Source organism: Dryobates pubescens, chromosome 1 (assembly GCF_014839835.1).
Source record: "Dryobates pubescens isolate bDryPub1 chromosome 1, bDryPub1.pri, whole genome shotgun sequence".
Classification (NCBI taxonomy): domain Eukaryota; kingdom Metazoa; phylum Chordata; class Aves; order Piciformes; family Picidae; genus Dryobates; species Dryobates pubescens.
In genome coordinates this window covers 62,419,202-62,434,542 of record NC_071612.1, presented here as the reverse complement: position 1 = coordinate 62,434,542, position 15,341 = coordinate 62,419,202, and the positions used below count along the sequence as shown (strand labels likewise).

At 58.1% G+C, this 15,341-nt stretch overlaps 1 protein-coding gene across 1 annotated transcript; it reads right to left on the bottom strand.

Annotated features, from left to right (window-relative positions):
- Positions 1–363: 363 nt before the first annotated feature.
- GNAI2 (G protein subunit alpha i2) lies at positions 364–15,302 on the bottom strand. The gene is made up of 9 exons (XM_054167082.1): positions 15,143–15,302; positions 6,609–6,651; positions 6,309–6,450; positions 5,796–5,956; positions 3,233–3,361; positions 1,929–2,058; positions 1,536–1,689; positions 952–1,159; positions 364–812 (listed from the first exon to the last, which is right to left on the bottom strand). The coding sequence occupies exons 1-8, from the start codon at positions 15,258–15,260 to the stop codon at positions 969–971; spliced, it is 1,068 nt and encodes a 355-aa protein (XP_054023057.1). The 5' UTR covers positions 15,261–15,302; the 3' UTR covers positions 364–812; positions 952–968.
- Positions 15,303–15,341: the final 39 nt, after the last annotated feature.

Below are 15,341 nucleotides of genomic sequence, written 5' to 3'. Positions count from 1 at the left end.
CACCGGCTGAGGGGACCCCCCCCGGGCTGGAGGGGACAGCAGGGGCCGCTCTGTACAGCAGGCTCTCCTCGCCCAATGCAACAGCTAGCCCTAAAAACTAGGCTTAGAAAGAAGGGGGGGATGGAGGTGCAGCCAGCTGGCAGCACCCCGCTGCCTGCCCCCCTGCCCAGCTGCTGCCCGTTCCGTTCGGGCAGCGAGGTGGGGGGCTGCAAGGCAAAGTGGGGCACGGACCGCCCCCCCCCCAAGGCACAGAGTTGGGGGGTGGGCTGGCCACGGAGGACACTGCCACCACGTAGCACTTGACGCTTTTAAATAGTTTGGTAAAAAGGTGTCTTTAAAAAGCAACCTGGCCCCAGCCGGTGTGGTTGGTTTGTTTTTTGCATGCTCTTGGGGTGGTTGGCGGTTGGTTTTCTTCTTTCTTGTCTGGTTTACGAAAAGGAATGTCATCGGTTGTGTTTTTGGCCAGGTGGGCATTCCCCAGGGGCTCACCAAGTGCCCCCCTGTGCCAGCAACACTTGCAATGTAAACAGTGAGAGCGCCTGGGCGCGGGGGCGAATGAACTGGGGGGGCTGGAGCAGTTCGGGGTTACAGACCGAGATTAAAACGTCGTTTTCCCCAGGAAGGGCAACGCCGGCGAGGAGAAGGAGGGTGGTGGGGGGCAAGCGCAGATGGCAGGGGAGACATGGGTCCTGCCACCACACTGACACCCAGAAAGTCTCTTTATGGGGTAGGGGCAGAAGGATGAATTCAAAGAGAAGCAGGAGTGGGGGGCGGCGCGGTCCTTCCTTCCTTCACTGGCCTGGCCAGGGGTCCTAGGAGAGAGCAGGCAGTGAGTGGTGGGGTCTGGGGCGAGGCTCGTGGGTACCCACTGCCAGCCCACACCCATCCCGTCCCCAGGGCATGCTCTGTGACCACAGCAGTTTGGGGGCCCCCGTCAGGAGCAGCACTCACCTGGGCGGCGCCAGCCCTCAGAAGAGGCCGCAATCCTTCAGGTTGTTTTTGATGATGACATCAGTGACGGCATCAAAGACGAACTGCACGTTCTTGGTGTCGGTGGCACAGGTGAAGTGGGTGTAGATCTCCTTGGTGTCCTTCCGCTTGTTCAGGTCCTCGAACTTGCTCTGAATGTAGCCAGCTGCCTCGTCGTACTTGTTGGCCCCTGGGGAGGAGGAGATGCTGAGCTGCTCGCAGCCCAGCTGGACACGCCAGCAGCCCCCTACCACTGGCGCCCAAGGGGTTTGGGCTTGGCTCAGCTTTCCCTGCCACCACAGCCACTACCCCAGTGCCAAACTGATGCTCCTCGGACACAGTGAGCTTCAGCTAAATACCCCCAGGACCGCTGGCCCTTGTCCACCCCATCTTCCCCCATTCCCTGGGACACCCCAACCACCACCACACACTGCTTGCTGCACTAGTGCACTGCCCCTCAGGCACAGGATAACCAGTATCTCCATCACCAGCATCTCATACTATGCTGCCTGGGCAAGGCACTGTCTGCTCCCCCTGCCAGGGGGCATCAAGGGTCCTGGCAGTACCTGTGTACTCAGGGAAGCAGATGGTCAAGGGGCTGTGCACAATCTTCTCCTCGAAGAGGTCCTTCTTGTTGAGGAAGAGGATGATGGACGTATCTGTGAACCACTTGTTGTTGCAGATGCTATCAAACAGCTTCATGCTCTCGTGCATCCGGTTCTGGCAAGGGAGACAGCAGCCTGAGTTGGGCAGATACTCCCAGGCAGTGCCTGCCCCTCCACTGCCAAACGTGCTGTGCCCTCACAGCTCCTGCTGCCTGGGCAGGGGATGCTGGAGGCCCTGTAAGACTTGGGCTATTCTGGCCAGGCACTAGTGGCCACCAGAGCAGGGGGTAATCCCCTAGCCCTCCACAGAGAGCACGGCTCCCAGCACCAGCCCCATCCCCATCCCCAACTCACCATCTCCTCATCTTCAGCTAGCACCAGGTCATAGGCACTCAGGGCCACACAGAAAATGATGGCAGTCACCCCCTCGAAGCAGTGGATCCACTTCTTCCGCTCTGAGCGCTGGCCGCCCACATCAAACATCCTGTGGCAGAGGCAGAGTGCCATGGGCATCAGCTCCCAGCCCCACCACCCTCGCCCTGACCCCTGCCTCAGTTTCCCTGGCTGCCCAGAGCAAGATCCATACCAGGAAAAGGCACCAGAGCAGGCAGAGCATGGCACTTCTGCCCCAGGGATCAGGCTGATGCCACAGATCTGCCCTGGCACCCACTGCCCATCCCAGCGACAGGTGTCCCAGTATCCAGGTTCATTTTCCAGCTGGAGCAACCCCCCACCAGGACCAGGCTTCCTCTCCCAGGGGCATCAGCACAACCCTCCCTGGAGCTGGGCTCCAGGAGATGCTGCCAGACTCAGGCACTGTGTGGCTTTGCCAGAGGCCTTGGACCAAGGGGAGCCACGGTGCTTGGCTGAGCAGCTGCAGGCTGTGGGACTGCAGACAGCATGAGGGCTCAGGGGATGATCCTGATGCACCATGCACCCCTTTGTCTGCAGGCAGCAAAGATGCTCTTCTCTGCCTCCATGGAGAAGAGCCCAGCAGCAGCTCCATGTCTACTGCCAACTGTCCAGCTGCCAGCAAAAGCTTCCTCACTGCCATGCCTACTCCACACCATCCCCTCTGCTCTGCTGCCACCTCCAAAGAACAGCACTGATGAATGACCAAGTGCTTCCATCCCACTGGGGTGGTACAGAGGTCCTTGCAAGCTCCCCGCACTCAGATATGACCCCAGCAGATCCTCCTGCCCGTTAAGTCTGTTGCCAAGTAACTAAATCCCTGGGATGTGCACACCACCAGCTTTTTGCCTTGGAAACTGGCGTCCTGGCTATTTCCCATGGGTTTTCAGTGGAAAGCAACTTGGGCTGCCAGCAGGCAGCAGCATTGGTGTCCTACCTCGAGACCTTGGCTCCCACCCAGCGCCCTTCCCACAACGGAAGCAGCGTCACAGCAATGGAGGACGCCTTCCTCCTTCCCCTCCTTGCCAGAGGCTGGATCCGCCTCCAGGTCAAGCCCTGAGAGGCGTTTTTGAGGCTGCTCCAGCTATTTCAGTGGTTTCTGCTCTCTCTGCGAGGCAGCAGCTCCCACCATTAGCAGTCCCAGGGCTGCTTGATGCATGTGGCACACGAGCAGGCTCTGTCCCGGCACAGGGAGGAAGTGGGGATTTTTGTCTTGGAAAAAGCAAATGAGAAAGGGTCAGAGATACTTGAAATGCAGGTCCTTGAAGGTGAAGTGGGTCTCGACGATGCCGGTGGTCTTCACCCTGGTGCGCAGCACATCCTGCTGGGTGGGGATGTAGTCAGCACGGGCTATCCTCTCCAGGTCATTCAGGTAGCTGGGGAAGGAGCAGAAAGGTGCTGGGGAAGCTGCCCCATGGGGCACAACCCACTCAAATCCCACAGAACATTCCCTCATTTCCCCAGGATGCTCTGCTCACACTTCAGCATTGTCCATTTGGAGTGGGCACCGGGCGGCACAGTGGACCCCACCTGCACCCTGGGGTCACCACACGGCCCGGTCACAACAGGCGGAACAGGACTGCCGGCCGCCAGGGTGGCAGGCGGGGCCACGCACAGGAAGCAGGCTCCACGGGCCATGCAGGGGCTGAGGCTGGGGGCTCCCCCATTCCCCCCAGCTGCTTGCACGGGGGAAATGGCAAGAGGAAAGTATTCACTGCTATGGCAACCGTCCGCAGCGCGGCGGAAACAATCGATGGCGCCGTGCCATTTATAGTCAAAAAACACAAAGGGCTGGCGCCTGGGGAGGAAGGGGGAGGCGGGCAGCCAGAGGCACGGGGAGTGTTGTGGCCAGGGGGCTGCTGCCCACCCAGAGACCCCCTGGGGTTGCATCCCCCTCTCCTGCTGCCTGTCCAGCCCTGCCAGAGCCCAGCTCCCTGCAGCAACCTCTGGGACCATCTGGAGGATGCCAGGAGGATCGAGGCAGGTTTCGCTTTCTCCAGCTCACGTTGCTTTAATTGGGTTATTGTAAACAGGCTCCTTTAAGCAAATTAGGCTTGTGCTAATTAAGGCCTTTGCAGCTCCATAATCTGGTGAAAGCTGGATTACAGCTCCCAAGGCCACAGGGATTCCCAGCTCCAACAGCTGCACGGCTGATCACCAGCTCCCAGGAAACCTGCTGGAGTGCAGGGGCAAAGCCAGAGCCATGGGTGCCCCGGTCCCATGCCACAGCTGAGAGGATGGAGGGGGGCAGCTCAGCGCCACGGAGCAGCCTGAAAACAGCCGGAAACACAGCAGCCTCCATCTGACAGAAAACAGGAAACGCTGCTGCAGGGACACGCAGGGCACCAGCAGACACAGACCTCACGCCCAGGCCTGGGCTGCTGGCAAGTACCCACCCTGGCACCCTGAGCTCCTGGCACCTCCAGGAGTTGTGGAGGATGAGGGTGGGGGCTGCTGCTGAGGTCTGAGTGCAGGTAGGCTGCATATGGAGCACGGGCTTCCTTAACCCCAGGATGTCCTGTGCAGTGACACCACAGGGGTGGATGGGGCATTAACTACTGCACTGGCATATTCATGGAACTGGAGAAAAGAGCAACAGCTCGAGGGAGCTCCTAATTACTGCTCACCCAACCCCTGCAACGTGCCAAAGGCTCCGTGAACACACTTAAAGGGGTACTCCATTTGCAGACACTTTGCAGATGTATCTGCTTAAACTGTGCATGTGAGCTGCCAGGCACCTGCCAGGTCTCCTGTGCTCCAAAGCAGCACCCGTGGCACAGCACAGCACTGCAGGAAACAGTGCTGTACGGGGAGTGATGGGGCTGAGAAGGACGGGGGCTGAGGAGGGCAGGCAGGTGCCAGGCAGGAGGAAGCCAAAGTCATGGGCACTAGAGGAAAGTGCTGGCAGGAACATCTTCAGGATCCGCACTTGCCAGGAGCTGTCCTTCAACCTCTTCCCCCCATTGACCCTAGTGCAGAAGAGGGACCTGCCAGTGCCAAGTGGGAGGGGGCAGCTGAGCTGGCACATAGGAGACCAGGCAGGCCCCATAATGGAAATAAGTCCTAAGGGTGCTCAATCTTCCTTGGGGCCAGCCTTGGCAGGGGCTTCCCGGCTCACCATGAGCTCCCCCTGGCACTGCTTTACCTCAGGGGCTCTGGGCAGAGAGGGCAGCAGGGCACCATGTGAGCTGAGTGCAGCCTCAGCTGCACTGCCCTCTCCAGCCACCATATTTAGGTAGATTAACTTATTTATTAAATCTCTTCAGTGATAAACCTGGCCAGATGCAGGCAATTTATCTACCTAAACACAAGCATGCCAGCTAACATGCCAGCAGAATGCCAAGTCTTTCCATACAAACTCAGTTAAAAACAAAAGGCCCTTGTGCATCCTATTCATCCTGTTCAGACACAAGGGTCCACAGTGCTTTCTTTGGGGCTTTTTCTTGCCTTCACGGTGCATGAAGGGCCATGGGATGGGGCAGGACCCCTGACTGTGCTCACATAAAGGGAGGCCAGGGAAGACCACCCCTGGGAAAGGGCAGTGGGCATAGAGCAGTGGCAAGAGAGGGATTTTCTAGTGCCTCCTTTCCAGGGGATGCAGCATCCCACCAGAGCAGGAAACGGCCTTTGAAATATCCACCTTCTCTGTTCTGCTCTGGCTCAGCACAGGGCGGAAAGGGGCAGCACCAGCCCCCAAGCAGTGGGAAATGGCAACCTCCAGTGGCGAGGATTTTTGTTGCTCAGTAAAAGTGAGGCAGCCTGCAGGGCTGGGATTCAGCTAAGCTGGGGGAGAGGAGCAGAGGTACTCACTAGGCAGCAGAGTCATTCAGCTGGTACTCTCGGGAGCGGTTAAAACAAGCCTGGACCCCGTTGTCAGACCACAGCCTCCGTATCACGTTGGCCAGGTCCTCTGGCATGATGCCCTGCTCCTCAGCGGTGCAAGAGAGCGCAAACAGCTGCCGAGCATCGTCCTGTGCAGAAGAAGCAGGGCTCAGGCACCTGCAGGGCCCTGAAGGACCTGATCAAAGCCCACCACTTCCCACTCAGACAGAAGGACAGGAGCTCCAGTAGCGGAGGGGACGAGACACAAGGGAACCGGCAAGACTTCCAACTCTGCACCCATCAGAAGCTGTGCCAGGAGAGCCTCCCACGGGTTAGGTCCCCCCATCCTCAGCACCAGGGAAAGGAGGTCATAGCCAGCCAGGCGCCAGCAGGGTTTGGGCAGGGTTACTTTAAATCCTGGCCCAGCTTTGGGCACATCTGCTTTCACCTCCCAAGAATCGCTACTCCTTCCAGGTGCACCAGGAGCAGAAGGGCACTCACCGCTCTGGAGGAGTCTCCAAAGTCAATCTGCAAGTTCCCCATTGCCTTGATGATGGCCATGATGGACTGGATGGTGTTGCTGTAGACCACAGCTTTGTACTGCCGGCACTCCTCCTCTGAGTAGCCATCCTCATGGATGATCCTAGGGCAGGGGAATGACACAGGCAAGATCAGCCCTTTGTAGTGCACCTTAGGGTATTGCTCCCCACCCATGCTCTAAGGTTAATGGGGAGCTTTCCGCAACCACCACCAGTTTTGGAGCCCATAGCTAAGGTCTGCATGGTGTCAGGGCCCACTCACTTCATCTGTTTGACGATGGTGCTCTTCCCAGACTCGCCAGCACCTGGGGAAAAACAAGAGGCAACAAGCAGTGAGATGATGCACAAAGCTGGGGACCTCCACCCTACTAGGACCGCCCCCAACTCAGGAAGGAAGGGCAGCAGGTGCCTTAGCCATTGGAGAAGAGCTGCCAGTATCAGCCAGAGCAGATGCCTGAATGGGCACCAGGAATGTCAGGGCCAATAAAGGGGAGGTAAAGGCCAGCCTGGAGGAACCTTGCAATAGCTCTGGAGAGGAGAAATGACGCCAGCTCTGGGCCAGGAAAATGGCATCAATGCACCAACAGGTGACTGGCAGCCCCAGCTTTGGCTGAGTTCAGGAGCAGTGAGCTCCCTGCAACAGGGAACTAAGCCTATCACCTTCTATCCTAGCTCAAGGCAGAGCCTGAGCTTAGCTGCTGCATCCCACATCCCTGTTTCACCAGGAGACACTGGTGCATCATCCCAAATACATGCCCACAGCTGGAGCTGGCAGCAGCCAGGACATGGAGATGCTCATGTCAGCAGGTACAGGCAGGGAGCCAGGCACCTGAAGCCAAGCACCAGAGGGAACTCGGGAGAAGTCACCACCTCCACCAGTCAGCTCCCCGTGGGACCGGCCGCCCCCGGGCTGCATTTTAAACACAGAACACTTTGCAGCCTGCCGGGCCCTGCACCCCAGCCCAGCAGTGCTGGCAGCTGCCAGGGCAGAAAGCCAGCAGCTTCGGGGCTGGAGTTACTTTTCAGCCTCTAAACATGATACGTCAGGAGTTCAGAGGGGATGGCTGGGGCTCCTAAGGCTCCCCCTTCACCATCTTATGCCCCTTGAGGACATTACCCCATGCAGGCAACGTGCAGCTCCTGGCCCAACCCCCACTGCCCATGCTAGGAGCAGGAAAGGAGTGATGTCACCCTGCCTGCAAGAAAGGGGAAGCTGAAAGGGGAAGCTGAAAGGGACAGCACATGTCCCATGTCCCCTCTCTGCACAGGGACTGCTACTAAGATGGAGGAGTGCCTAGCTCACCTCACCCCGGGGACCCCAGCAGGATGAGTCTTCTTTGGGCAGGGACCTGTATGGACCCTGGTTCTGGCTGCAAATCCCATGGGATCCTCTCGAGCCAAGCCCATCCCAGCGGGTCCCCTCACTGCTGCCCTCCGCCGTGGCGCTGCCCTTACTGAGGGCCCCAGGCAGGCAGTGGCAGCGCAGTGCTGGCACGGCCGCAGAGGGGAAGAGAGATTACAGAGGAGTTCAAAACAAAGGGAAAAAAATACATAAAAAATTGGAGATTATGCTAAAATTAACCAGGAAAAAGAGCCTGTCACGCCAGCTGAGACATGGCTGCAGTGAGCAGATGTATTCTGCCCATGTCCTTGACATAAAGGCAGACTAGGTGATGTCCCCTAGACATCACTGCTGGCACTGCTCAGAGCATGGAGCCCCCCGGGCTCAGGGCCACATCAAGACCAGACAGACCTAGTATTTAGTGCCACAACCACCCGACTCCACTGTTTCCATGCCCTATGTGCTGAGGGGGAGGCCTTGCCTAGCCCCGAGGTGAGCTTTTGACACAGTGAGGGCATGGCGAGGGCTCTCCAGCGCTGCCAACCCAGCCTCGGCTGGCGCCCACGGGATGCTGACGCGGCACCCAGAACAACCCGGCCGGTGTTTGTGGTCAGTGCTGGCAGCTCCTGCCCAGAGCTGAGAGCAGGGCAGGAAAAACTCTCTGTATCCCTTCATTTTTTCCATTAAATACCTCTGGTTTCTGACACCACCACCCCATATTGCCGGGGTCAGCAGCCAGGGCTGACTGCATTCACTGTGCCCTTACCCAGCGGGTGTCCAGACAGGGAAACTGGGGAACACAGCAAGGGAGGAACCTGTTAACAAGCTCCCCTGGGACGAGGTGCCAGTCACCTCCCAGCCTCCTGCTCTGCCTGTCTGTGCCTGATAGTTGCTCCCTGCACAACCTCCTAGGACCTCCTGCCCACTCCCAGTAGGGTGATGGTCACCACCAGGAGCCGCTGAAGCAAGCCATCTGCCTGGCAAACTTCCCCTGCAGCCCCTGTCTCCTTCTCTGCAGCTGGCAGAAGGCAGCTGTGCCGCTGCCCTCACAATTTCCCTCCCAAATCATTGCCTTTGCCTAACAAAGGGACCAGGTAATTGCTGGAGAAGCTGCACACCTCACCCTCCTGTGCCACCCCAGCATCTGACAGAGCCCAGTGGGTGATCTAGCACCCCCAGCTCTAGCAGCTCCCACCCAGCTGACTATGGGAGGACCCTTCCCAGCCCCCCAGGGTGAGCACAACGGACAGGAAGGGTTTCCAGTCCCCAGGAAGGATTTCAAATCCCCGGAAAACCCCAGCTGCCGCCCATTCAGCCCCCAAACAATCCCCGGGCAGGGTGCCAGCTGCCGGCTTCCACCCTCTGCTCAACCCAGGCAGAAGCAGGCAGTGCTGGAGGGGCTGTGCATCCTCCAGACCCTCTGCAATGGCTAGGCATCAGGAGGGATGGAGAGAAGACCCCTGCCACGGCTGGGCTGCTTCCAGCCCTTCCTGCTCCCTGACCACCCTTCCTGCCTGCCAGGACTGGGTTAGCGCTTGTTCCTGAACAACGCCCATCAAAAGCAGGAGACCTCTCTCTTGGGCTCATTCCCCCCCTTTTTTTGTTAAAAACAATCATCAACAACTTAAAATAAGCAAGCAGCTGCCCAGCTCTAAACTGCCCTGATAATCTACTGGCCAAAAAAACCAACAAACAAAAAAAAAATTGATTCAGCCACCATGTATTTTGCAGGCTGTGATTTAAGATGGTTTCTGGCCAGCATATATTTAATGCAACATATGCAATATATTCCTGGACAGCAGCAGATATTTAATGCCATATATTTAAAGGGTTGGTCACGTGCTCTGGGGTCCACCTCCCACATCACCAAGACGAGATTTTCCATTTTGCTGCACGGCACCATCCCATTCTATGCCTCCAGGCATCAAGGTATGGATGGAAGCAATGCACAGCTGGAAAATTAGATGGAGAAGCTGGAATTCAGTCTGCCAGTGGGTCCAGAGCCATCCTCATCCCCAGCACCCAGAGCCCCTGTCCCCAGCCACTGTACCCAGCAAGTTTTTCAAGCCCAGCAAACAGCAGCTATGGTTTGAAGATGGATTTACTGATGGGTTTTACTTGCAGGCAAACCCACTGATCCCTTTCCCTGACAAACAGACAGACAGAGGGACGGCCGCAGAGCCCACCCCACTCAGCATCTGCGTGCAAGTGTGTGTGTGTGTGTGTGTGTGTGTGTGTGTGTGTGAAAAGCAGTTACCCTAAAGGCTCAAAAAATAATAATAAAAAGAGATTTCCCCTCAACATTTTCCTTCCTACCCAAAATAGATGGAAAATTGCTGTAAAAATAATGGTGTTTTTTTTACAACCCCACAGTGACACAGGGCGTTTTTCCCAGGGGCCATCCCATTCCGGCACAGGGCTGGCTGCTTCCCAGGAGGAGCCAGGGCACTGGCGGCCAGGGGGATGCCACGTCCCCAGGCAGGACCCCAGAACACTGGGCAGCATCAAGGAGGCACAGAAGGCCCTGTACAAGGCTGCCGATGGAGACGCAGCAAAAAAAATAAGCCACAGAAATAAACAAAAAAGAAATAAATCAGCAGCGGGATGGGCATCTGGAGTACATGGTGCAGGAGAGGGTGGTCTGGGGATGGCTTCCCAAGGGATCACAGCAAATGCACCCCCAGTGCTGACAAGGACCAGCAGTGTTCACAACCTGGACAAAACCATCCTTATGCTGGGCTTTTTCCAGGAATCCCAGAACTTTGGTGCTCTGTTTCTCCCCTGCCGCAGGCCAACGGTCCCTTTGCCCCTCTGCTGGCACCAGTTGCCTCCATGTCCTCACCCACCTCAGCCACCCTGGACACAGGGACACCTTGATGCTCCCCACACCCTCTCAAACACCCGGAGTGGTCCCAGTGCATCCACAGCCAGAGAGCTGCTCCTGGCGGTGCCGTGCCCCCGTGCGTGGCTGCCATCATCCCGATGTGGGGGCTCACCACTGGCACGGCTGGAGTGCCACCAGCACCCTGCCCCCACCACAGCTGGGTTTTCTGCCAGTGGGGATGGAGGATTAGTCAGCTGCCCCAGCTCCGGTGATTCAGCCGGCCTCCGGCCCGGAAACCCGGCTCCGGCACGGAGCAGGAAACTGAGCGGCTCCAGCGAGCCCGGGCCGGACCCGGCTACAGCAACAGCGTTCAGGCACACTGCGATCCCAGCCTGGCACCCTCCGGCACCCGCAGCCCGGGGCAGATCAGCCCACCAGAGACTGTCTGCTATAAAGCTATATATAGGTAAAGCACATACATGTGTTTTTTCCACATGCATATATATATATACACACAATCAATTTGTATATTCCTCCATACTATATGTATTTAAATGTAAAAACGTATTTCTGAAGCGTGTACATAAATATCTCTGCATAATACAGCTATATGAGCCTGCCACCTATCCTGGGCATAGCCTAAGTGTCCATCTCAGAGCAGAGGGCAGCTGGGACATCACCAGCAGGAACATCAGGGTGACCCACCCCAGGGCCTGGGTGTCACACTCCCTCCTTCCACATCCCAATGCACCTGGAGCCCGTCCACCAGCTCCAGGGGGCTGGATGCAGGGTCCCCTGGATGTAACAGCACCAAACTCTTCCTACCGAAGGAAGGGCTCAATCTCCTCCCATCCGGGGCTGGGGCAGGAGGGAGGACAAAACCAAAACCCTGAGACAGGACAATGCACATCAAAGCAGGCAGCTCACACGGAAATCCAGGGCAGCACTGGGTCAACACAGCCTCCGAAAGTCACAGCTGGTCCCTCCCTTCCTCTATTTTTATGCAAGCCCAAAACAAAAAAAAACATGAAGCTGCTGAGCCCTGCCCCACTCGCCCTCACCCAGGCTGCCAGCTCGCCCAGGCAGGATCTCATACAGGCAGCTGCCTGCGTGACATACTCGGCACAATCCAGCCTGGGTGGTGCAAGGGGAGCATCCTTGCCCCAGAGTTTGCACCTCCAGCACTGAAAACCACTGGGGTCACTGAAATGATCAACCCACCAGCACTTTTCCTCACCCTGGGCACCTTCACAGGCTCCAACAACGCAGCCAAGAAATCCTTTTGCTTTACCAATCATCCAAAGAAAGACAGGGAATCAGGGACTTTGAATGTGGCTTATCTGCCATCAATCCTGCATTCCCTCATGAGCACCCTGGCTCCCACAACCAGGGAGGTGGGCTGGGCAGCACCCACCTTCTACTGCTGCCCAGCAGAAACAGCCAGTGAGCCCAGCAGTCTGAACCATGGCAATGCCAAAGAGACAACAGCAGCACTGTGAGCTGATGCTCCAGGTATTTTCAGATGCCACTGGCAGCTCCTGGCCTCTCCCAGTACCAAAACCTCGGGAAATTGTTGGTTTCAAGCAGCAGGGAGGGAGGAAGACTGCTTCATTTAGGGGATACTGCCTCATTTGGGTCTTTATCCTCATCAGAGACTGGAGCTTTAAAATACTCAGCATAGAGCCTCTTTGCTGGAGCCAGCCTCAGGTGCCGCAGGCAGGAGTGGTGCTGCGCCTGCAGCTGCAGTGCTGGGTGCCATCAGGGAGCTCCATCCCTCTCTGGATCACCTGCCACAGCAGAGGGCTCATGGCCACAAAAAAGGCACAGCACTGAGTCAAGGCCGCTTCACCAGTCAGCCCCAAGCTCTCCATGGTGCCGGTGGCCTGCCCAGTTCTACACTCCCACTGCCACACTTCCAGACCACTGCTCTCTGCTTGCACCACGTCCTGCCCGGCTGCATCAGCAGCTCCAAGCTGCAGCTGTGGGATGGCACGGGATGCTGGCAAAGGCTGCATGGTGCTTGCAAGAGTCATCTCTTCTTTGTGCTGTGGGCCAATTCACCACAAAGGGTGCAACTGTTTTTTTCTCCTTATTTTCTTCCCTCCCTAATTTTTTCCTCCCTGTTTCTGAAGAACACGGAAGGATTGCACCCCCCAGGGAGAACTGTGGAGTTCTGCCTTGCCCAAGAGCTGTGGTGTTCACTAAAAAGCATGCCACCTGGGCTCATGCAAGAGTCCAGTTCTCCTCAAATCTTCCTCCAGCTATAGGGAAGAAAGTAAGCCATAGGAAGGTGGGCAGTGGGGACGTGGGAGGAACCTCCCAGCACCACATCCCCACTTCAATGGGTTCTTTTGGACAGGGGGAATGACACAAGCAGCGCCCCACAAGGAGGCCATGCCACCCCTACCTCCCAGTCACTCCCTGACAGCTCAGGAGGATTTTCTGGCCACATTCAGTTCAGGAAAGGGCAGTAGTGACCCAAGGATCTGATGCTATTTGCACCTCCACAGCTGTAACAGGGAAACATTAAAAAAATAATAATAAAAAGAGTCATTTCACTCTATTTTTGGCTTTAGAAACCATCTGAGATCAGAAATGCTACTCATAAACGCTGGCCCCAGCAGAAGAGTCTGGTCATTGTCCCCCTTCCACCTCTGCTTCATCAGGACATGGGAAAGGGATGCCTACATCACCATCCTCACTGACCAGCGAGCCCCCTGCCACCCCTTGGTGGTGCTCAGAACCAGCCAGCCAGACTCCCCAGAGCCAACAGCACTGGGGCGATGCTGCCCATCCTGCTTAGTCCAAAGAGCCCTGCGGAGAAGTGGTGCCAAAGCCCCCCTAGGACTGTTATTTCCTGATGGGCAGCAGACACAGAGAGCCAAGCCAGCAGCAAGGCCCTGAAGCAGTTCACAGTGAAGCAGGAACCACATTTTTCCCCATCAGCCTGCAAACCCCACAGGGTTTCACCCCGCCAGCACCATCCCCACCCCGGAAACAAGCAGGTCGGCGAGCCTGCACAACATTCAAGCCCTACAAATGGCTCAGACCCCTGCCCAGCATCCCCAGCACGGGTCTTGCCAACGGCACAGCTCATGCCAAGGCAAAAATAAGACACAAAATAAAAGGCAAAACCCGAGGCGCCCTGTGAGACAAGGGCTTGAAGGCGTTAATTACGTATTTCTCAAAGCAGGCAGGGGTTGAGCAAATAAAGGGCTGCCGGATTTCAGCATGACTTCCTGCTGCCGACGGCTTCCTCTGCCGATGGCGACGAGCCGAAAGACATTTTCTGCTGGCGCTGGCTCCCCAGGCAGCAGCTGGGGATTTCTCTGCCCATCCCAGGCCCCACCACCCCACAGCGCCGTGGGAGCCCCGCGCACTCCCGCCTCACACCTGGAGCAAGGCTCTCCCTGGGAATTTCGGAAAGGGAATACAAAAATCTCAACTGGCAGTTATTAAAAAAGTAATAAATTAAAATAACTGAGCGGCTGCTTTGCCCGCGGGCACAGGGCAGGGCTGTGAACGCCCACGGGAGCAGCGCCAGGCTGCTTTGAAGAGCGTGAGCAGCCCGTTATCGGTGTGAAAATCAGGTACCCATGGGGCACAGCACCTGGGGGCTGCACAGGGCTGCAGGCAGTCGGCTCGGCAGAGTCTGCTGCCCAAGCCCCCTCTAATTCCCTCAGCAAGGGGAAGGCGAAGGTGGGATGGAGGGGCTCAGGGATGTCCTGGTGCCCTGTTACCTCTGTCTCAGCCAGCCTGGGACCAGGGTGAAGGGAGAGCGTGGAGGAGCTCCCAGCCTGGCCAAGCAGCTGGAAGTCCCAGGCAGGCAGGACAGGGTGCCTAGGCTGGCAGAGCCTTTGCTTGGGGGGCCCCAGCTGCCAGTAGGGTGGTGATGCCCCAACCTGTTGCCCCAAAGGGATATGACCAGTGGACTTGGGAGGACAGTACCATAGCAGGGTGGGGCTGGCACACCACTTCTTAGGGGAAATCCACAGCCCAGGGTGAGGCTGGCACCCCACTTCTGAGGGACACCCGTGGCTTGTTGTAGGGCCAGGACCCCACTCCTGGGGGGGATCCTCAAAGCCTGGAGTGGGGCTGGCATCCCACTCCTAAGGGGAGGGATGCTCAAAGTCCAGGGTGGGGCTGGTACTCCACTCCACAGAAGACTCCAAGACCTGCTGTGGGACTAGCATCCTGCTTCTGTTGGGGATCCCTGGGGCACGGGATGGGGTCAATACCCTACAAGAATGTTCCCTGGGACCTAGAATAGGGTCAACACCGCGCTCCTGGGAGGGACCCCCAAGGCCTGCAGCGATGTCAGCACCTCACCCCGGCGGGGGGGGACCCGGGAGCCTAGGGCGGGGCAGGCACCCCACTGCTGGGGGATCCCTGGGGCCCCAGTGGGGCCGATGGTGGGGGGAGGGACTTCGACGCCTCGGCTGCGCCCAGCATCCCGCTCCTGGGCGATCCTCGGGCGGGGCCGGCACTTTGCGGGCCAGTACGCAGAACGGCTCTGGGGCAGCCCGGCCAGAAGCGGCGGGGCTGCCCGGTTCCGGTAGGGCCGAGCGAGGCAGGAAAGCCCCGGGGGGTGCCCTGAGGTGCATTCGGGGGCTGGTCTCGGGTGTCTCACCCAGCAGCAGCAGCTTCACCTCCCGCGCCGCCTTCTCGCCATCCTCCCGCAGGTTCTTGTCGATCATGCGGGAGCGCTCGGCGGCCGCCTTGTCCTCGGCGCTCACGGTGCAGCCCATGGCGGCGGCGGCGGCGGCTGCCTGCGCGCGCCCGCGGCTCGGCCCTGCCCGCGCGCCCCGCCCGAGCGCCCCGCCCCTGCG

What these genes read in the sequence shown, in the direction of transcription:
- GNAI2 (XM_054167082.1), bottom strand. Translation starts at nt 15,260, where the DNA reads ATGGGCTGCACCGTGAGCGCCGAGGACAAGGCGGCCGCCGAGCGCTCC. An exon ending in TTGGAGACTCCTCCAGAGCG is followed by an intron (nt 5,957 to 6,308) that starts GTGAGTGCCCTT and finishes TCTTCTGCACAG; the next exon opens with GACGATGCTCGGCAGCTGTT. An exon ending in TAGCTGAAGATGAGGAGATG is followed by an intron (nt 1,690 to 1,928) that starts GTGAGTTGGGGA and finishes CTCCCTTGCCAG; the next exon opens with AACCGGATGCACGAGAGCAT.